The 23893-nt window shown below is 43.2% G+C and overlaps 1 protein-coding gene across 2 annotated transcripts in view; it reads left to right on the top strand.

The window, feature by feature from the left end:
* The window catches only part of gpc5a (glypican 5a), a 1188060-nt gene that overhangs the window by 576313 nt on the left and 587854 nt on the right, over positions 1-23893 (top strand). For both annotated transcript variants that reach the window (XM_078221643.1, XM_078221644.1), the window contains exon 6: positions 3663-3783. In XM_078221643.1, the coding sequence (XP_078077769.1) occupies positions 3663-3783 (121 nt within the window). The remainder of the gene's footprint in view (positions 1-3662; positions 3784-23893) is intronic.

Genomic DNA, 23893 nt, shown 5'->3' on the forward strand with positions numbered 1-23893 from the left:
TACGGTTAGTTCATCTTTGATGACAACAAATGTGTGGAGATCATGGGGACACTCCCTTGAGGTCTCTGGCCAGCCCCTCATGATGATCTTGTGCAGTTGCCTGCCCGCGATGCCTGCCTGTAAGGCCTGTTTGAGTTCCTGAATTTGATGAGAGGACAGCACCTCTATTGTCTCGATGTCTATGTCTTCCTCATGATCTACCTACTCTATAATGGATAAAAAGGCTCTGGAGAGGGCATCAGCCAAGTACAATTCCTTATCGCATTTGCAGAGGATGCTGAGATTGTAATGTTGCAACTTGAGTATCACATGTTGCAGTTGTGCAGATGCAGTGTTGGGAGGCTTTTTTAAGGTGGCTGATGATCTGTTTAAACAGTTGCAGGATGACCATATACAAAGTCATGAAATTTCTGACAGGAGAACACAAAACAAAAGTTCCATTTCAATCTGTGCATGGTCTTGCCATTCTTAATGCAGACTGCACCAGGTCCATGCTGGGAGACATCTGCTGATATAAGGATGCTCAAATGTCAAAATATTGTAAACCAGTGGGGCCATGAGTGCCGGTTTGAGATGATTGATTACCGCTGTGTAGTGCTCTTGCCAGCACCATTCTATGTACTGGTGGAAAGTTGATGAAGAGGTGCAGTGACCTCACTATAACATGGAGTAGGGTGATCTTTGTACAGTGACAACTTCTGCTTCCCGCCTAAAATCTCAGCTTCTTTTTTCTGACTGTCCAACATACACATACTAATGGCTGCTTGGAATGTCAATTTTTTTCTCCGGCAGCAGCTGCTTGCATACTAAAACACTATGAATTGGGCAGACTATTTGATCCCTGGTTAGTTCATCAGTGACCGTTCAAAGCACACATTTCTTTGCCATATTTTTAGGGTGGACATATAAGATTATATTGATCATCTGCTCTTTGGTTAATATGTGTATTGAGGATTTTAACCGGGCGACAATATTCCCAAACTTTTTTAAGGATTATTTCAAGGCACTCTTTTTCCTTCTCCATCTGGAAAGCAGACGACTGAAATTTTTCAAAGTTCTCAGGGACCCCCTAAGTTTAATAAAGTATAAACCTGTACCTTTTTCAACTCTGATGTGGAGATGCCGGCGTTGGACTGGGGTAAATACAGTAAGAAGTCTCACAACACCAGGTTAAAGTCCAACAGGTTTATTTGGTAGCAAAAGCCACTATCTTTCGGAGCGCTGCTCCTTCATCAGGTGAGTGGGATTTCAGTTCACAAACAGGGCATATAAAGACACGAACTCAATTTACAAAATAATAGTTGGAATGCGAGCCTTTACAGGTAATCAAGTCTTAAAGGTACAGACAATGTGAGTGGAGAGAGAGTTAAGCACAGGTTAAAGAGATGTGTATTGTCTCCAGCCAGGACAGTTAGTGAGATTTTGCAAGCCCAGGCAAGTCGTGGGGGTTACAGATAGTGTGACATGAACCAAAGATCCCGGTTGAGGCCGTCCTCATGTGTGCGGAACTTGGCTATCAGTCTCTGCTCAGCAACTCTGCATTGTCGTGTGTCGTGAAGGCCACCTTGGAGAACGCTTACCCGAAGATCAGAGGCCGAATGCCCGTGACCGCTGAAGTGTTCCCCAACAGGAAGAGAACAGACTTGCCTGGTGATTGTCGAGCGGTGTTCATTCATCCATTGTTGTAGCGTCTGCATGGTCTCCCCAATGTACCATGCCTTGGGACATCCTTTCCTGCAGCGTATCAGGTAGACAACGTTGACTGAGTTGCAACTGTATGTACCGTGTACCTGGTGGATGGTGTTCTCACGAGATGATGGCATCCGTGTCGATGATCCGGCACGTCTTGCAGAGGTGCTGTGGCAGGGTTGTGTGGTGTCGTGGTACTGTTCTCCTGAAGGCTGGGTAGTTTGCTGCGGACAATTGTCTGTTTGAGGTTGTGCGGTTGTTTGAAGGCAAGAAGTGGGGGTGTGGGGATGGCCTTGGCGAGATGTTCGTCTTCATTAATGACATGTTGAAGGCTCCGGAGAAGATGTCGTAGCTTCTCTGCTCCGGAGAAGTACTGGACGACGAAGGGTACTCTGTCCGCCGTGTCCCGTGTTTGTCTTCCGAGGAGGTCGGTGTGGTTTTTTGCTGTGGCGCATCGAAACTGTTGATCGATGAGTCGAGCGCCATATCCTGTTCTTATGAGGGCATCTTTCAGTGTCTGGAGGTGTCTGTTGCGATCCTCCTCATCTGAGCAGATCCTGTGTATACGGAGGGCTTGTCCGTAGGGGATGGCTTCTATAATGTGTTTAGGGTGGAAGCTGGAGAAGTGGAGCATCGTGAGGTTATCCGTGGGCTTGCGGTACAGTGAAGAGCTGAGGTAACCGTCCTTGATGGAGATGCGTGTGTCCAAGAATGCAAACGATTCCGGAGAGTAGTCCATGGTGAGTCTTTTTCAACTCATCAGACAATGCAGCACCATGGTAAGTACGCCACTCCATCGTGAACCTTTCCCAACTCTCTGCAATATTTTCATCAAAGATGAGTGGGTCGATGTGGCGAAGTCCTTGAGCCGTACTCCTGATACCAAGTAAATGTGTTGGGTTCTTGAATCACTGACAGCAAAGATTTTCAACTAAGCTTAGCAGCCACTTCAACACTTGCCCGCGCTCCCGAGGATATCTCCTGCACTCCCACCACATAATCTCTTTTGCAACCAGTCTACAGAATGGATGGACAAGTGGCAGATTAAATTTAATACAAAAATGTTGAATTGATTAACTTTGGTAGACAGAATACTAAGAGACAATCTAAAAAGCATACTTAATTCTAGCCTTTATCAATTGGGGTACAAGCGTACAAAAACAAGGATTCGTTTTTAAACTTACATGAAACACTGTATCAGCCTTAACAAAGGCATTGCATCTAATTCTGGGTGACATACTTCAGAAAAGATATGAAGACATTAGAGATGGTGTAGAAAAGGTTCACGAGAATGGTTCCAGGGATGACAAATTTCAGTTCTGTAGTTAGACTGTAGATATTGATTCTTTTTTGAAGAAGAGAAAGTTGAGAGGAAACATGGTAGAGCTATTCAAAAATCTAGACAGAGTAGAGGGGGAGAAACTGATCCTATTGGTGGAAGCATTGAGAACCAGGTCACATTCTTAAGGAAAATTGGTATAAGAAGCAATGGCGAACATGAGAAAAAACATTTTTTTACACAGCAAGTGATTAGGGTCTCTAATACACTGCCTGACAGTGTGGTGGAGGCAAGTTCAATTGAAATATTGAAGAGGGAATTGGATTATTAACCTAAAAGGAAGAATGTGCAGGACTACAGGAAGAAGGCAGAGAAGTGACAGGAGATGAATTGTTCCTTCGGAGGGTCAGCACAAACCAGGCAGGCTGAATAGCACCTTTCTTTACTGTAACCATTCTATGACACATTAATTAGTTGCTTCCATGTTTCCTTCACTCAAAGTGACTGAAATGTACATTTTGCTATACAGCACCGTGGCTCAATGCAGCAGTTAATTCCAGAGCTCAAGAAAGGTGTAGTTAAAATTTCATTTTAAAAAAATGAAATAAATGTATTGTCATGTCCACAAAATCTGATTATGTGACAAATGATTGCTGCATTTAAACTGAACAAAAATATATTTTATTGATTTCAGCTATACACGTCAAGTTGTTGGCAATGGCATCAAAGCACAATCAAGCAACCCAGAGGTAAAAGTGAAAGGAACTGACCCCGTCATAAATCAAATCATTGATAAACTGAAGCATATCAATCAGGTAAGCAGGGTTGTTTCAAAATGATAAGACACAACTATAAAATCACCTCAAGCTCATGTAGCTGCATTAACTAGTACTGGAAATGGGTTGAATACATTCAACAATTCTATGGCCAGAATTTTACACCTCCCCTCCCCTTGCCTCGTCTCCCCTCCCCTCTCCTCGCTTCACCTCACTTCGTTTCCCCTGGTCCTGAGATCCTTTCTGATGGGGGCACCCTCCAGTTAAGGCCTGTTGACCTTCCAGCAGTGCCTCTTTTGGTCAGCACCGGCACTGTAGAGCTGCCAGCTAATTGTCCGTCAGCTCTCCAAGGTGGGATGTCCTCCTGAGCGAGGTTGAAAGTCCCGCCTTATGCCAATCAAGGATGGTGAGAGTGGAATATGGCATTGGGAGTATCAGAGTTGGCAGGTGATGTGTTCTGGGACCGTGTCTCCACCATCTTAAAATTTCAGACCTATGAAACAAAGAGAAGATAATATTTCTTAATTGTGTTTTTTTTTCACAGCTCGAGGAAATGTGTGAATTTAAAATCTGAGCATGGTAAACCATCATTAGAATGGAACTAATTATTCCTCTGTTTAACTAACACTTGATACTGTTTACTCAGTCTGATAGAGCTACATGGGTAACTCACTGAAATTAATTAGTTTTTTCATCATGGAACTTAAATAAAATATATGGATATTGGCTGGAATTTCCCGGGTCCTTTCGAGGCAGACGCAATTCCCATTATGGCCAGAAACTTTTGCGAGGGGGCCATAATGGGATTTACTTTGGCGAGATCTCAGAATGAGACATTCCCCTCCCCAAGGCGGCATAATCAGGTTCGTGCCCAGCGAGACATGGACCATCAACTTAAATAAATTATATGCCTAACGCAATACCTTCCACAAATGTCAGATGTTTTCCCTGCCACCACTCCCCTCCAGCAGTCAAGGTGACTATGTAGGTTGGCACTGCCAGGGATGGTGAAAGGGGGCAGGTGATGATGAGGGAGAAGATTGCCAGTAACAATGAATGGATGGGCAGGAGATTGACAGGAACAATGGACGGAAGATGTCCTAATGTCTGTTGTGGGCGGGGAGGGGGAAACCTGTATCTTAACATTGAGATCTTGGGGGTGATTCTCCCAGCTTGCTGCATTGCTCGAGCAGCACAATGGGCTGGGAGACATCGGCGGAGGCTGTTTAGTGCCATTTTTGGAAAAATTCCGCCATCGTGCTTTGTAATATTGCTGCTCTGTAATTTATGGTCAATCTCTTCTCTCTCCACTTCACTGATTCTTAGGTGGAAAGGTAATTTTACCCATCTTTATTTATCTATCCAGTGAAACAAAGGGCTCAATTCTCCCCCAAAAATTTCAAAGTGTTGTCCCCGGCAGGAAAACTAGTGAAATTCATGCCGGGTGGTTCGGCGTAATCCAGATTGCAATCCACCCACACTTAATCATTTGCTTGGAGCTTGGGGAGATACCTGCTCGCAAAGAGATGTGTGGAACCTAAAGACATCAGCAAGGCCAGCTCCTCACTGATAAAGACACATTTCACTCCCCGCCCGAATAACTGGTATCAGCCTCCTCCACCCAATCACCACTACAAGTGGCTGCCCACCATGCGAAATCCTGCTATGGGTTTGCCAAATGCACTACCATCCTGGCACTGCTCACCAGCGTGTCAACTATGTCCCTGACCACCCAGGGATTGTAATGGCCTCTGAGCCCCACAGGCGTGGCTGCCACCCCGAGTCTCCATTTGGAAACATCAGGAATGATACCTGTCGGCTTCCCATTGTTTTGGCATGTCAGTGAATATGGGGAGCTGAGTGAATCCGGCTAAGATCCAGAAATGCATATTCAAATACTGATTAAATATGCTTACCAGATTACGTCGCTACAGGAGGGTGGAGAGAATTCCTTTTGGGATTCTCCCCAGTGCAAATTGCATTTGGCTCCTCTCACAAGATTCTCCAGCCATAACGTGATTTGTGCCTGGGCACACGGGACCAGGGAATTACTCCCATAAAAACCCCTGTCGTAGTATTTAATTGTTTCTTCAATGAGTGCAGAGTTCTTACTTGTCGATCTGGAAGTCTTCTCTACATGTTAGTCACTTTTGTGTGAAGAAAAGTTTTCTGAGAGTTCTAAAATGAACTTTTACTCCCTTGAACCGATATTCCATGCTTTTACTCAAATAGGGATTCTATCGATACTCCAGTGTATTATGATAGTTTCTCACACAAACGAGACAAAATGAATTTCAGTATCAAACCACAAAACTCAATATGTAATCAACACCTCTTGCTTTGGATAAAGGATTTTTAAACGTGTGCAAAATAAAAACAAGCTCAGCCATTTGTCTGTTCTAACACAGCAACAGCTGTTTGCACAGAGTTCTATCAAAGTCCACCAGAGAAACCATCTTAAAGCCAATTATGGAGCCAAGGTAATAGACAGCAGTATTTTGAAAGTGAAAGAAGGACTCTTCGCAACCTGTTCAAACTTCAAGACTATGAACCAACCTCCTGGAAATGTGACTATAAAAAGCTGCTTTGAAAAAGGGTCATCTGGACTCAAAATTTCAGCTCTTTTCTCTCCTTACAGAGGATGCCAGACCTGCTGAGATTTTCCAACATTTTCTCTTTTAATTCGAAGTAATATGGATGAAAGTTCTCTATACTTCAAGAATCACATTCATTCTGTATGATCATTTCTCAGACCTTACTTTACATGTTGAAAAGCCCAATATTCAAGCTTTTCCTCATTCTTCATACCCCTGATATGAGGAATAGGCTCCTAATTCTTCTCTGCACTTCCCTACAATTGTTTGACTTTCTCCCTTCTTTCTTGACAAACAAAAATGGATGTAGTATTCAAGATGCCCTCTGATCATGCTCCTATACTCTTTGATAATGACCTCCTTTGATTTGGATTCTGCTGCTTTTGCAAAATGCCTCAACATTCCAATCCCTTGCGTTACCTTGCTTATCTCACTACTACCTCGCTTTGCCCTGTACTGCCATGTCTTTGTCATCTCATCACTCCTGCCTTCCACCTTATTTCAGATCTTCACTTTTGTTAATTTCTCACTCACCTCTTTCATTGCTTTTGCACTTCCTAAAAATCTGTTACATCATGAACATTTTCCAGTTCTGATGAAAGCTCACCAACCTGAAAAATTATCTCTGTTTCTCTCTGCACAGATGCAACATAAAACATTTCAAAGAAGAAATGGCTCATATGTTCTACATTTCCTATATATTGATACTCTTTGAAAAAAAATGAAGAGCAGAGACCTGAAGAACTGGCTGCATAGGGCCAGCACCAGCAGCACAATGGAAACCTGGTACTGTGAAAATGATGACTGACTTGCTTCAAGTGCAGACCACATGGTGTCCATGCTTGTCGACGTGCTAGTGAGGTTGTGCCATTCGTGCACCAGAAACATGCTAGTGGGAGAACATGATGTCAAATAATGTCTAGTTATTTAGTGCACAGTCTGGCATTTTAGACCATGCATGTCCCAATTAGGCCCTGTCTCAATTACTCCCAGCTGAGCATATGTTCAGCTGCATGACAGATAATCCATGAGTGCTATTTAAAGAGATCACAATGGAACTTTCAAGAGAAGAGTTTATAACTTTCTTTTGCTGCTACACAGAGAGAAGAAGCTCTGTACTGAATGTTATTGAGAAGTTTCAAAAACATTTTTGGATTCCTAAGTAGATGCTACTGGAGTTGGAAGGCTGACAGAAGAGAACTTGATTCAATAGTGGGGTAGTCCCTCTTGGACTACAATATGACAAAGGCATGGGGCATAGGCAGCAAATAGGATGTTGTGCACAAAGGGAAGCGGAAAGGTCTCAATAAAAGGCCTTATCCGCCAAGGGGCTTCAGTGAGCACTTCCCCTACCACCATTTCAGCCAGGAAAATTTCTGCAGTGCCCCAGTTCCACCAAGGAGATGGTCATTGAACTGTTTCACCTCCAACAACTGCATAGCAGGGCAAGGACTGCACTGCCAGTGGCCATGAAGATCACCGAGGACCTCGGTGCTAGTGGATCCCTCCAGGCAGAGCAGGCCATATTGCCAACATTGCACCAATCACCATGCATTGTTGCATCAGTGGCCTTGTCCACCAGAAGGAGGGACCTCAGAATTTCTCATTTACCAGACAGAAGCAGAAGGAGTGAGCATTTGACTTTGCCATGCTAGCAGGATTCCCAATGGCGCAGGGTGCAATTGACTGCACTGAAGTAGCTCTCTTGGCCTCGCATATTAATAGGGCGATATACTACAATTGCAAAGGCAGCACTTCACGAATCTACAGTTGGTGTGCAACCTGTTGGTGAATTCCCACTATCCTGGCAGCAGCCATGATGCATATTACGTATGCCCCTATTGACTAAGGGTGCATAAAGAATCATGAGGTAGGCTTGATAACTTGAACACTGGGAGCTCTTTATTTAAAGTGTGCACACATTCACAGTCAAGTCTAAGACTGCCCAGCAGGGTCCTACACTGGGAGGAGCTAATTGCCCATGGGTCACCTGACCTGCACTCTTAAAGAGGCAATCCAAACCCCAAACTCCAACATACAATATGTACACCTATATCACAATGCATTCATCCTGCATTCCCATACCTAGCACCTTTGGGCTACCGTGATCAGAGGCTAGCTCTATTGTGACAGGGGCTACCGGCTCTACACCTGGCTCATGAAACCCTCCACCTCACAACTATGAATGGACAGTGAGCCACAGTGAAAGCCAAGCTGCCAAAAGGAGTGTTGTGGAACAAACCTGATGCATTCAGGACAGTTCACTGCCGGGACCACTCAGTGGTTGAGAGTGTGTCTAATATCAGAGAAATTTTCTATGTTGGTAGTGGCTGCTGCATTCTCCAAAACTCAATCTTATGATGAAGCAGCCACTACTAACCCTTTACGAGGTACTTAAAGAGGAGGAGAAAGAAGGAAGGAGGCATCTGGACCCTTTTGCTCTGTGCAAGTTGTTTGTCACTGGCTACTCAGTCTCTAGTTTCCCTGAAATATCCCTGCATCTGTTTCTCCACATTTCCTCGATTTTCTATCTCTCTCCTATGGATCACCACAGTGCCCTTTTGGCCAAAATCCTGAAATAAAAGCAGCATAAAAAATAAATTCAATACTCCTTCCAATTGTACACCTGAAACTGAACTATTTAACGTGGTGTATTTCCATAATACTTGTCCTGCAGCTGTCATTGTTTGGCATAGTGCTGCTACAAAGTCCTACTCTAGTAGTTATGAAATGACCCATGGAATTCACTTACTCTCAGTGAGATAGTCACACAGGATTACCTGGACTAGCACTGGGCCTTGCAGGTCCTGCTTGGCATGAGCAGTAGCTGTCTGGAATGCCTGACTGAAAGGCACTGGCAGAGCAACGGTGGTGGGAGCACAAATGCTGCCACCTTGAGAGAGTACAGGAGGTTTGTGCACCACAGAGCCACTGCCACACCCCAGGGCAGAGCCTCAGCAATCCCAGCTATCTGGACCACAGATTGTTGAACTGCTGTGAGAACCAGCATGCCCCTTTGAGTACTGGGATTTGCAGATATGATGGTGACAGTCTGAACCTGCACAGCAACCGCATCCACCTAATTGTAGTATGTGTTCCGGTTAATAGATGTTGATGTCGGACTGGGGAAACTACAGCCCACATTATAGAGAAACACATAATGGTAGATTGAGTACAGTAGCTGTTTAATAGTGTAGGTTAAAATAATTAGCCATGGTAAATGTGGGATTACGGGGACAGAGAAGGGAAGAAGGCCTGGATAAAATACACTGTCAGAGAGGCAGTGCAGATTTAATGGGCCAAATGGCCTCCTTCTGCATTGTAGGGATTCTATGATTCCAGTTTAGTAAAAACCAACAAGGAGACAGTACCAAGTCAGGGTTATACCTTGGAGATGTATATAGTCCTGAGTTGTTAATAAACACTTAGGGTGGAATTTTCCCGTTCCACCCACCACGGGAGTCGTAGTGAGCGGAACACGGGCCGTGCAAAGATCTGTTGACCTCGGGCAGGATTTTCCAGTCTTGGCGCGAGTGTGGCTGGAAAATCCCACCCTTAATGTTCAACCACACATATTTCTGAACCTCTTTGTGAGACACTGAACAAACCTTTACAACATTTGTGACTTCAATCTGACCCTCTACTGCAGCAGTGAGAGCTCGGTTATTTTCTGCCTATGCTACCGTGGAAATTCAGGCCTCGGTCACCAGATGCAGCATCACACCTGGGTTTGCCAATTCTGTCATGGAGTTTTATTTCCACAATGAAAAGGATGGGCTCCACTAACTTGAAAGCCAACGCCTCCATGCTCCTTTACAGTGATCAGACGACCTGGGGAAGACCTTCCAATGCATCAGGCACCTTTGTATGTGTGCCCATCAGTGTTGTCTTGTAGGCTGCACTATCAATGTCCTCCTGTGTCCAGTCCAATTCCACCTGCCACCTCACCCTCTAGTGAGTTTGCACATTCATTACCCCTCCTTCTGCCTTAGCTGCAACTCAGTCATGCTCAGTGAAGCATGATGTCTATTCTGCCCTCTAACATGTAGTACCAGTGTGGTGGCTGCAATTGTCAGATCAAGTGATGTTGCTTCCACATAAGAGGTTTCCAATTGCTCCCACCCAAAAACGATGAGGCTGGTCAGATAGCAAATCTTTGGGGTCTGAAATCAATTATGCAGAAGCTAGAGTGTTAGTCTGAATGAATGCGAATAGGGTGGTGTTGTGTCTTGTGCATGTATGGTAATGTAAAGGTGCTCAGTAGAAATGCACTGTCCACAGTATGATTATATAGAGTCAGGTGGTAAGTAACTCTAGAGGGAGAATGGTTTAGAAACAGAACTCTGTAAGCAAGTAGCCCACGTGCATGGAAGCAGCATCATGTATGACTGTAATCTCGGATCTGTGAATGGTTAAAGACTACCAACAAGAGGAAAATTTCAAGAAAAGGTTGAAGAAACTTCACTACAGAACCAGAGTGTCACAGTTCTTAAGACAGTGAGCAAAAATTATTTTTTTAAAAAGCGGTACTTACATTTTTGACCATATGGCAGTCCCACAGGCTCAGTAGCTGGCAAAGCTGCAAGTAAAAACAAAGGTTTAAAAAGCTCTGCAGAGGAAAGACTGGCAGGGTTAATTATAGAAACCTGCACAGCACCATTCAAAAGAGGGAAAAGTCCCTGCAGAGTTACAACACACTCTGAATACAGTCCTTCCAAGAAATTTGGAAATGCTAAATTCTCAGTTTTGAAAAGGCATTCTAAACTGAAGGGAAGTGGCTTCAAACACTCTCATTTTAGCATGAAGAAGGCACAGTTTGTCCCAAACTAAAGCAGAGGCATAACCAAGTCTAATGCCCAGTGCAATACAAAGAGATGAAACACTATCTTCATTGATATGTTTGTTGCAAAATACCACACCTGCAAAGCTTTTTCAAAGATCTTTCCAGCACCAAGACCTCAAGAAAAGATGGAGGGAAGCCAACTGTATCCGAGCATCGGCAGCCTGTATGAAAAATAATTAGAAGACACCCCAGAGAAAGAGGGCAACTCCACTGACACCAGTGAAAAGGCAACTCCACCAAGGATAACAAGAAACCCCAAAGAGAGAGAAACTCTGCTGAAGGCAGCAAGAGACCCCAGAGAGCAGGCAACAAAAAATAAACAATTGAAAGATATTGTTATGTTGTGGCAATTATGGCATTGTCAGGAGATTTCAGACTTTATACAGAACAAACTGTATTTATTAAGAGACTTGGTATAGGAGGGTTGCAGTGCTCCAGTCCTTACATGCTTACAACATGACTTTGAGATGATTCTGCCTGAGTGAGGACTCCACCCCCTGGTCTGATCACTGACTCAGTTTCTTTGGTCCCTCAAGTCAGGTGACTCACTTCTGCTGTTTTGTCTTAAAGAGACAATCACCACATACACAGCAAGAGATCGAATGCAAAAAGAATGTAACCATTCGGTCACATGAAGAAACGACAACATGAAAACACAGCAAAAGAAAGAAAAACCTATTGAAGGACCTTCACATGCTACAAGAAGTCCTTAGGTCAAGGTTAATTCCTTTGAAAGATTACAAAGGGAAGCAAATATGTTTCATGTCACTCTGAACAAACTGAGGAACCATGGAGCAGAGAAGACTCAACAATGTTCAATATTCCAGGAGGAAGCTGAAATCTACAAGAAAGAGATGAAGAGCTGAAGAAGCAGCTGAATGGAAATGAGGAGGCATTGAAAATAAAAGCTGTAGAACCTCCCAAGCTGTGAGTAGGCAATGATGCTACTAGTAACACATTTGCAGAACTGAAACAAGTTAAGACATCACTGGAGACAGACCTGGCCAACATTGAAGCTAAAATGAAGGACAAAGACAAAGATCTGATGTAGACAGAGAAAGAACTGACAGAAATGAGATAGGAAACTGTAAATTAAACACTGAAGCACAAGGAGAAGAAAAAACATCTCGAATGTACTGAGAGCCATTGAGCTGAATGATCCATAAGTTTGCAAAATGATTTGTGAATGCAACAGCAAACAAATGATTGGCTAAAATTACAAAACAGCTGGAAATGAAAGTTCCATTTGCGCAACGTAAGCATGCAACAAGAAGATGGCGGACACCATGAAGAAAATAAAATTCGACTCCACTCTAGGAATGAACATTCCCTGCAGAAAGGACAAAATAAACCCACAGTGTCCGAGAAAAACAGACAAGTTCTTAATAAAGAAGCACACAACTCAGAGGAGCTGATCAAATGGAGACAGCAAAGTACCAGAAACACAGAGTACTGCTACCATTCCTCCAAATTAACAGACCGAGATGTGGGAAAACCGTCAAACCTCACAACTGTCAGAATTCATAAAGTCAGATATTTGAGAGGGGGAGCAGGGATAGCAAATAAAAATTGTATTGTAGGTCCCGTAGAAGGGAGGAAAGTTTTCTTTAGAGAAGAGAGATGTTCTGCTACATGCCTGCGTGCATTGTAATGTAAAGGTGCTTGGCAGTGCAAGGGTTAACATGTTACTAGAGAATAGGACTGCCCATGGTATGCTGTACAGAGTCACATGATGAAAGACACTGGAAGGAGAACAGTCTAGAAACAGAACTCTGTAAACAAGCAGCCTACCTGCATGGTAGCAGCACTATGCATGACTGTACCTGGGATCTGTAAATAGTTAAAGACTACCAACAAACAGTTCATGTTTCAACATACAAGTTTTGAGATCTCTTCATCAAGACATCACTGCACCCCATAGTAAAACAGGTGGAAAGTATGGTGTTTCATGCTAACACCATCTGCGGCTTGCACATCATGCCCGAGAATTGGATGAGAGTGATGTAGGCCTTCAGAAGGCACATAAAGCAGAAACATAAAATCATACTGACCATTCTCAGCAGTGCTGGTTGTATAACAGGGAGCAGTGTCTCAGCAAAAGACTCTGAAAATGCAGGTGTTCCTGTCGCCTGCTGGTTGTCTGTTGCTCCCTGTGGTTATGTATGACCCTGTCTCACGAGAAGGAGAGGAAATCAGTCAGCATGTTGCACTGTGTTTGGGTGATGTGCCTCCCATTGCTGAATAACCAGAATTGTGTCAAAACCATTAGAGATAGATATGAGTTGGGCAGCATTGGTAAGTGTGCCAGTGTGAACTGGAGCATCTGACTGCTAGGCATGAGTGAGGCCACAGCTGGAGGATAGGGAGCAGCTGTTCCCCTTAGTTGAAGGGTCAGTTAGAGAGGACACAAGTTAAAAGTGAGGAGTGGGAGGTTTAGGGGGGATTTGAGGAAAAACTTTATTACCCAGAGGTACCTGGCCACCTACTTCCACTCTCTTTAGAAGGTGAGCTTTAAGGACCTCCTGGTTCACTTTGGAAACATGGTCTCTTTTCTTTTTCCATCCTGGAGGGGCCTCCTGCAGAGCACCAGAGAACCTGGGAGATCTCTCTCTGCCTTGTTGCTCCACCACCAGAGCCATTCTGCGACTCTGCCACCTGCTGCTGTAGCCTGAGTGCACCTCCCCTTTCAAGGAACAGCTTAGCTTCATGAAGTGCTGGCTCCTTGCAGATCATACTGGCCAGGCACACACCTCCATCTCCTGCTGTGAATGCAGCCAGTCATAGTGCATTTCACACTAGTATACACACTGGAATCATCCAGATAAACAGATAGTACAAAGTTTATGCTGCCACCACCTCAACTGGCTATTGTGCATCATGATTCCCACACCCCACTTACAGTGATTCCTACTTGAATATTTCCACTATTGTCTTGAAGTAAGGCACATTTGGTGGCACAGAAATAGTAAGCCATTTAAAATCAAAGGCATCATATTGCATTGTAATAATGAAGATTAAATTGCAGTATCTCTGCTACCATTCGTAACCTCTCAAATAACCAATCACTGTAATAGCTGAACAATAATAAGAAAAAATGGTAATCTATAATCTGACATGATTTTAAATCAGCACTAGCTGATTAATTCCCATTCTTATATTCAAAGTCTAACTCAAGTTGACTGAATCAATCAAAAGCCTATTACTTTCATACTGACATGCTTTGCTTTTCAAATCAATAAAATTCCATTTTGTCTCCAAAACATAAGCAATAAATAGATTTACATTACCTTATTAATGATTTTGTGTGTAAGTTTTATTTATAACATTCTGCATGTTAATTGTGCTATTCCTACATTTTTCTTTATTCAAACCTTCTGAATATGGTTTACAATAGAGTGGCAGGGTCAATATGGGATTTGTCTGAAAGAAACAACAGATGATTTTTAATGTGGTTAAATGTAACGTAATAGTAAGGGAAGCAAGGGAGTAGAAATTTGTTACGGCTCATTTTCAGGCAATAGCTTTGGGGCCTCAGGCCTCATGTAATAATCGAGAACAGCTGGTGGCAGCTGACCTGCCTCAAAAGGCAGTTCACCTATGCAGTCACATGACATTTTTGCCATTTACCTCACGTGGTACTCAGGTAGGGCCCAAGAGGGAGAGAGTGCGGGAGAGTGGAACACAGGTTGGGTGAAGACTGCAATTATAGACCATCAGCAGCCTATTGTATTCCTGTGGAAGGGAAGTGTGCTGCTTCTCATTGTCCCCACCTCAGACTCCAGAAGTAGATCCCGTACAAGACTCATTGGTGCAGCAACATAACATTTACTTTAATGCAGGGGAAGTCCTACAATGTCTGCTGCTACTGCAGCAGAAATACAGTAGGAACCAGACATGACCGGCTGATATGGTGGCCAGGGTGATAAAATACTTATAATTAGAGATTATGTAAAGCTGGGTCTTGAAGATTTCAAGTGATGAGGTTGCAACTATTTCCTTCGACACCTATTCCACTTAGGAATGAGCTTTAAAAGAAAGATTGTTTACAAACTATCTTGGAAACCAATGGTCGGTGTAGTTTGTCTGGGTGGCTATTTCATGGTTGTCATTGCCACAGGGCACTGGATACTTGTTTTTATCAATTACCACTAGTTCAGTCATATTTTGTAGAACATCACCAGCCTAATTTTTTCCCTCCTTTGCTGTAGTGATTCCCATTCCAAATCTTTTACCAAGAATATGACACTGATGTTTTTCCCATACAGATTCTTACAGAATCATACAGCAATGTGGCACAGTGGCACAGTGGTTAGCACTGATGTCTCACAGCGCCAGGGACCTTGGTTCGATTCCCAGCTTGGGTCACTGTCTGTGTCGAGTCTGTATGTTCTCCCCGTGTCTGCGTGGGTTTTCTCGCATACTCTGAAAGACATGCTGGTTAGGTGCATTGGCCATGCTAAATTCTCCTTCAGTGTACCCAAAAGACGCCAGAGTTGGCGACTAGGGAATTTTCACAGTAACTTCATTGCAGTGTTAATGTAAGCCTACTTGTGACACTACTAAATAAACTAAATTCTTATTTTTGTCTCTAGCCCTCTAAGGGTTCCACACGCAACTTGCAAAGTCCAAGATTGGGTGAACATGTGTTTGATCTGCTCGTAACTAATATGGTACTACTCCCTTCTTTTTTACTATCCAGCACTCACTTTATGCACCTATTTCTTCTAATAAAGGTAGTAGGGAAGGGCTAGAATCCATTATCAAGGATTTCACAGTACAGCATTTGGAAAGCAGTGGTATAATCAGAAAAAGTCAGCGTGGATTTATGAAAAGGAAATAATGTTTGACAAATCTGGAATTCTTTGGGGATGTAACTAGTAGAGTTGACTAGGGAGAACCGGAGGATGTGGTTCATTTAGACTTTCAGAAGGCTTTTGACAAGGTCTCACATAGCAGATTACTATGCAAAGTTAAAGTGCATGAGATTGTGGGTAATGTCTTGAGATGGATAGAAAGTTGGTTAGCAGACAGAAAGCAAAGATTTGGAATAAATGTGTCCTTTTTCGATTAGCAGACAATGATTAGTGTGGTCCATGGACCTGTGCAAGGATGCCTGTTAACATCATATTTTAATGACTTGGATGCGGGAACTAAATGTATTATCTACAGATTTGCAGATGATACAAAATTGGATGAGAAGGTGAGCTATGAGGATGATGCAGAGGTGCTTCAGCATAATTTGGACAGGCTGAGTGAGTTGGCACATGCATGGCAAATGCAGTATAATGTGGATAAGTGTGAGGTTATTCAGTTTGGTAGCAAAAATTGGAAGGCAGATTATTATTTGAATGGGTGTAAATTGAAAGGTGGATACTCAGCAAGACCCTGGTGTCCTTGTGCATCAGTGACTGAAAGTAAGCACGCAGGTACAGCAGGCAGTAAAGAAGGCAAGTGGTATGTTGGTCTTCATAGCAAGAGAATTTGAGTATAGGAGTAGAGATGTTTAGTGCACTTGTATAGGGCATTGATGAGGCCACACCTGGCGTATTGTGTGCAATTTGGCGTCCTTATTTGAGGAAGGGTGTCCTTGCTTTAGAGGCAGTGCAGCAAAGCACGGTAGGAAGCACAGTGGTTAGCACCGCTGCCTCACAGCACCAGGGATTGAGGTTCAATTCCCGGCTTGGGTCAGTGTCTATGTGATGTCTTCATGTCCTCTGTGTGTTTGTGTGGGTTTCCTCCAGGTGCTCCGGTTTCCTCCCATAATCCGAAAGACATGCTAGTTAGGTGGATTGGCCATGCTAAATTCTCCCTCATTGTACTCAAACAGGTGGTGACTAGGGAATTTTCACAGTAACTTCATTGCAGTGTTAATGTAAACCTACCTGTGACAATAATAAAATAAATTAAAACTAAACTTCTGGTTTGTTAGGCCAATTCCTGAAATGGCAAGTCTATCATATGAGGAGGGACTAAGTCGATTAGGATTATATTCACTGACGTTTAGAAGAGTGAGAGGGGAACTCATAGAAACTTATAAAATTATAACAGGATTAGTCAGGGTAGATTCAGAAAGAATGTTCCCAATACTGGGAGGGTCCAGAACTAGGGGTCATTGTTTGAGGATGAAAGGTAAAACTTCAGGAATGAAGTGAGGACAAATTTCTTCAGCCAGAGATTGGTGATTTGTGGAATTCGCTACCACAGAAAGTAGTTGAGGCCAAAACGTGTGATTTCAAAAAGGAATTAAAGGGATCAAGGGATATGGAGGGAAGGCGGGCTAAGGGTATTGAATTTGATGATCAGCCATGATCATAATTGCTGATTGCCCATTGCCCTACCAATTTAATTTAAGCCTTCCCCAATCATAATAGTGAACCTCTTCGCGAGGACATTTGTTGTTCCCTACTGTACAGTCCCTTGCCAATTGGTTCTATGGTTTTGGCTGCACTCCTTAAAGGTGTCATCACCAACTGAAATCTTTAATACTGAGTACCTGTTTGAGACTGGCATATACCCCAAAGACTCCTGTACTACCTGCCTCTTTCTGCTCATTGGATGGCTACCTACCTATTATCTTGGCCTCTCACTGCCTGTCTCCATAAATGTGATTCAGGAAACTCCATTGTCCCTGATGCTCCAGAATTAATCCAACTATTCAGGATCCCTGAGCTCAAGTTGCAGCAGCTGAATACACCTGTCGTGCTCTCCCCATGGTCTGATATGATGAACCTTTAAGAGGGGGATGGGTGGGGATCTTAAACTCCTGTTGACCATTATACATCTTGACAGAATGTGACATTTTAGTCCCATGATTTGCAGTCAGTCAGCAAGCAGCAGGGTAGAGATTAGATATATTAGCCTCCTAGTGAACAGTATATGTGTATGTGTATGATTTCATCTGCAAATAAAGGACCACATTATTTCTTCACCAATCCTAGTGTATGATTGTTACATCCACGTCGAAGAAGAAGAACATAAGATCCAATTCTTTATACATCTCTTTATACATCCTTTTGAAATCTCCAATTTTCACCCCACGTTCAATTATGTTTTGCTAATTTATCTTTAAACTGAATGGAAAATAATACAAAAGACACTTTCTCATTTATATATTAACATTTGAGTTATCATAATAGCAACTACAAGATGATATTTTCATAAACCTTACAGTCATGATTCTACTTATTGCGACCATTGTAGCAAATGGTGCATTAATCCTTAAATTCAACAACCAAATGTGCAATGTGATTGTATGTATGGAAAAGAGAAAGAATAGAAATAGTTCAGTCCCGCAGTCAATTGGTTTAATCATCCATTTTAAATCGCTCATGGATATTTGAATCAGCCATCTGACCCCAGCATCCTCCCTAATTGCCCTCACTAGTTCAATTAGATGGAATGTTTTTTTATTCTCAGTATGTACAAACTGACCATGTCTCACCTATTTTTGGACTTGTTTCTCTTATTTGAAGAAAACTACTGAAATACATGTTGTCAACTGCTGAGTTTTGGAGCTCATTGGAACCCAAAAGATTGCCCTACCAGCACCTGTACAAGACTTAGTCATCACAGTGGAAGGCAGCATGGGTGGCTCAGTCTGGCAGTGGTCAGGGGGTGGGGGGTGCGGTGACAGTGGGGGCTGAGAAGTGTGGTGCCTAGAGGAGGGTTCTCATTTCCATGTGCCCTCTCTCAGGACCCACCTTTATTTTTCTCCTAACCAAGATTAGGTGATCATTTAGCTGCATGTCAGTGTTCCGTTGAGCCAACCAGGGGAGGTTTGCTCAATGGCTTGATTCTCTGTAAAGTGAAGATATTGTGCAGGCCAGCATGCACTCAGTGGTCTGTTGCATCTGATTCTCATTGTTTCTGCCTGCTCTTTCCTTGGAGGTAAAGATCAGTGCAAATGCCAGAGACATCATGGCACTCATCCTGGAGATGGACTCATCTAATCCAGCAGCAACACACATCCATTGTTGAACCACAAGTTCGCTTTTTGTGGATGACCTCCAAGAATGTACAAACTCAGCATTGTATATATCATGACAGGTCAATTAGCGGACATCAATTCAACATGAGTGACTGTTAAGTGCCAAGTGGCAGTACAATAGCTGGTTCTGTCACCAGGCCTTTGGGCACCTGCATCTCCCCATTGTTAATGCTCAGTAAGAATGTCACCCTGTTGATCTCCAGCGTGTTTTCCACCATTGTGATCAGCATGGCAATCACTGCAGGTCCCACTCTGCCTCTCCGTGGAGTTTTAGTCTTTCTTATGCAGTGAGTAAAGGCATAAAATAATGATTGTGATAAGTGGAGTGAATGTTGAGAATGGAATGAGAACGTTTGAGGAGGATGACTGAAAGATGGGTGTGAGAGGGCATAAAGATGAGGTTGGGTGTGTGTGGTGGCTGCTGAGATGGAGATATGAGGAGGTGGATGGAGAAAAAGGAATGTTGTAATTTCAAAGAGTGTTAGAGAGTGCTGTGTAAGAGGATGTTAGAGAGTGATGGCTGTCACCCTAAAGAAGTATGACACTTAGCTTGCCAGATCAAATGAAGAAACCTTTCATGGCACAAACCATGTTCTGGGGAGCACACTGCTGCTGATAGCCTCTGCTACCTTCAGCCTGGCTTGCTTCGTTAGGCGGACATCTTTTCCCATTCAAGAAAAGCACTTCTTCCCTCCTGCTCTTCACGGATCCATCATGATCTCCGGGGATAAGTCCAAGGAAAGGCAGTATGGCATTGCCATGTCTTGCTTCCATTAGCTCTGGTGCTCTACTTCCTCTCACAGTCCAAAAGACATGCTGATTGGGTGGATTGGCCATGCTAATTTCTCCCTTAGTGTGCCGGAACAGGCACCGGAGCGTGGCGACTCGGGGATTTTCACAGTAAACTTCATTGCAGTGTTAATGTAAGCCTATTTGTGACACTAATAAAAATAAACTAAACTTAAACATTATCCAGCTGTTTGGATCCTTGTTAAACAAGGTTTCCAGCTGCTATTAGACCCCTGGAGTGGCCCTATTAAATAGAGTTCTTGGGATTTGAATTGAACATCCACGGTAAAGCCCACTCCTTAGCAGTTGGGATCTGATCTTCTATAGTTCCTGTTGTTTAGGCTGGAGCTAAGAATTTAAAATTCCACTCATAGAGTTCAGAAGCCAGTAGTTAATGTTATAAGACACTACTTCCTAGCTGGAGTACTATGTCCAATTCACATTTTAGGACATGAAGGCTTTAGAGAGGTTACAGAAGAGGTTTACTAGAATGGTTTGAGGGACAAGGGATTACAGTTAAGTGGATTGACCAGACAAGCTGAGCTGGTTCTCAGAGCAGAGAAACCTAAAAGGAAATTTGAAAAGAAGATTTTAAAATCATGAATAGTTTCAATATAGTAAATAAAGAAAAATTGTTTCCAGTAACTGCAGTGTCAGTAATCAAAGGGCACAGCTTAAATATGATGGATAAAAGAACCAGAGGCAATAATGTAAGGGAAAATTTTCTTACAAGTGGTTAGGATTTGGAATGCACTGCTTGATAACTTGATGGATACAGATTCAATTGTAGTCTTCAGTAGGGAATTAGCATTTTGAAGGAGAAAAAAATATCGAGATATGAGGAAAGTGCACTGGTTTATAACCCACTGGATTGCTCTTCAAAATGGCTGGTGCAGACTTGATGAGCTGAATAACCTTCTATATTGTACTGTTGTATAATTCTTCGATTCTATGAAAGGAAGGTAAAATTTAACTGGAATGGATATTTTTACAAAAATGCAGATAAAGAATTCTCATTAAACTCCTACAAATGTATATCTAATTGCTTTCTAGGATGAGGATTTAATAAGTATGAGTTGATATGAGCATTGCATTGGTATTCAACAATCTGCTATTCATTCGTATAGTTTTCATTTTATCATTACTTGCAAAGTGGTTTTCATATCCTTGTGGGAAAATAGCAAAGTGAGATGATATAGGTATCTACCCATTTATATTCCCTCAAGTTATAAATATATTATTTGATAACTTTCATATTTCTTCTGAATTGTTATGGAATATTATTTAAGAGCTATTTATATAACATTAATATTGGTACTTAAATCATTAGGAAAAAAGCCTTCATATCATTCACACCATTTAGAAGTCAGTAAGTTCAACTAAGTATTCAGTAATGATATATAATGATTAACTGAACCAGTCTAATTGTGGTTTAATGGAGCAAATCCCATTAAGCTTTTATTATCTAGTATGGGATTATTGGTATAGCTGTTGCAGTTATTTAATTACTTAAAAATGAGCACTTTTCAACAGTTTAATTCTCCACCAATCTCATTTACTATTTTCCCCTCCCTTTCTGAATGGATCTCCTATGGCATTGTATGTAGCCAGTCACATGTACTCTACTTAGATAAGTAAGGTTAAAAGGAAGGGAGGGAGGTGAAGAATTGAAGAAAGACATAGTGTGGGTCAGAATTGAAAAGAGAATAGAATCAGAACAGATAAAGGTGTTGTGGAGGGAGAAAGCAGCAAGGAAGGATTTTGGAATTTCCCCAGCAATGATGTTCTAAGGAAAGTAAGAAGTTTAACAACACCAGGTTAAAGTCCAACAGGTTTATTTGGTAGCAAAAGCCACACAAGCTTTCGAGGCTCTGAGACCCTTCTTCAGGTGAGTGGGAATTCTGTTCACAAACAGAACTTATAAAGACACAGACTCAATTTACATGAATAATGGTTGGAATGCGAATACTTACAACTAATCAAGTCTTTAAGAAACAAAACAATGGGAGTGGAGAGAGCATCAAGACAGGCTAAAAAGATGTGTATTGTCTCCAGACAAGACAGCCAGTGAAACTCTGCAGGTCCACGCAACTGTGGGAGTTACAAGTAGTGTGACATAAACCCAATATCCCGGTTGAGGCCGTCCTTGTGTGTGCGGAACTTGGCTATCAGTTTCTGCTCAGCGACTCTGCGCTGTCGTGTGTCGCGAAGGCCGCCTTGGAGAACGCTTACCCGAAAATCAGAGGCCGAATGCCCGTGACCGCTGAAGTGCTCCCCAACAGGAAGAGAACAGTCTTGCCTGGTGATTGTCGAGCGGTGTTCATTCATCCGTTGTCGCAGCGTCTGCATAGTTTCCCCAATGTACCATGCCTCGGGACATCCTTTCTTGCAGCGTATCAGGTAGACAACGTTGGCCGAGTTGCAAGAGTATGTACCGTGTACCTGGTGGATGGTGTTCTCACGTGAGATGATGGCATCTGTGTCGATGATCCGGCACGTCTTGCAGAGGTTGCTGTGGCAGGGTTGTGTGGTGTCTTGGTCACTGTTCTCCTGAAGGCTGGGTAGTTTGCTGCGGACAATGGTCTGTTTGAGGTTGTGCGGTTGTTTGAAGGCAAGAAGTGGGGGTGTGGGGATGGCCTTGGCGAGATGTTCGTCTTCATCAATGACATGTTGAAGGCTCCGGAGGAGATGCCGTAGCTTCTCCGCTCCGGGGAAGTACTGGACGACGAAGGGTACTCTGTCCACTGTGTCCCGTGTTTGTCTTCTGAGGAGGTCGGTGCGGTTTTTCGCTGTGGCGCGTTGGAACTGTTGATCAATGAGTCTAGCGCCATATCCTGTTCTTATGAGGGCATCTTTCAGCGTCTGGAGGTGTCTGTTGCGATCCTCCTCATCCGAGCAGATCCTGTGTATACGGAGGGCTTGTCCGTAGGGGATGGCTTCTTTAACGTGTTTAGGGTGGAAGCTGGAGTAGTGGAGCATCGTGAGGTTATCCGTGGGCTTGCGGTACAGTGAGGTGCTGAGGTGACCGTCCTTAATGGAGATGCGCGTGTCCAAGAATGCAACCGATTCCGGAGAGTAGTCTATGGTGAGCCTGATGGTGGGATGGAACTTGTTGATGTCATCATAGAGTTGTTTCAGTGATTGTTCACCATGAGTCCAAAGGAAGAAAATGTCATCGATGTATCTAGTGTATAGCATCGGTTGAAGGTCCCGTGCGGTGAAGAAGTCTTGTTCGAACCTGTGCATGAAGATGTTGGCATATTGAGGTGCAAATTTGGTCCCCATGGCTGTTCCGTGTGTCTGGATGAAGAACTGGTTGTTGAAGGTGAAGATATTGTGGTCCAGGATGAAGCGGATGAGATGTAAAATTGCATCTGGAAACTGGCAGTTGTTGGCGCTGAGCACTGAGGCCGTTGCAGCAATGCCATCATCATGGGGGATGCTGGTGTAGAGTGCTGAGACATCCATTGTGACGAGGAGCGCTCCTGGTTCAACTGCTCCATGTGTGCCGAGTTTCTGTAGGAAGTCCGTCGTGTCGCGACAAAAGCTGGGGGTTCTTTGTACAATGGGTTTCAGGATGCCCTCGACATAGCCGGAGAGGTTCTCGCACAGGGTCCCATTGCCCGATACGATGGGACGGCTGGGTGTGTTTGCCTTGTGTATCTTCGGGAGGCAGTAGTTCTAAGGAAAAGCAGTGGCTACCTGCTTAGTAAGGGTTTAGAAATTAGGTGATTTTAGAGTGATGGCCAGAGGAACAAAGGGTAGGAAACTATTTACTTCAGTAGTTCTGAGTAAATAATGCAAACAGTGTTTAGCTCCAGTGAGTAATTGCCAAACGTTCTTTGCATGAGCAAGAGATTTCTGGACATTTCCGGCATGATTGTGAGATTTGGATTATTTTCAGAAAAGTTGAAGGAATTGTGAAAGAGAATGTGT

The sequence above is a fragment of the Mustelus asterias genome, chromosome 10 (assembly GCF_964213995.1).
Source record: "Mustelus asterias chromosome 10, sMusAst1.hap1.1, whole genome shotgun sequence".
Lineage (NCBI taxonomy): Eukaryota > Metazoa > Chordata > Chondrichthyes > Carcharhiniformes > Triakidae > Mustelus > Mustelus asterias.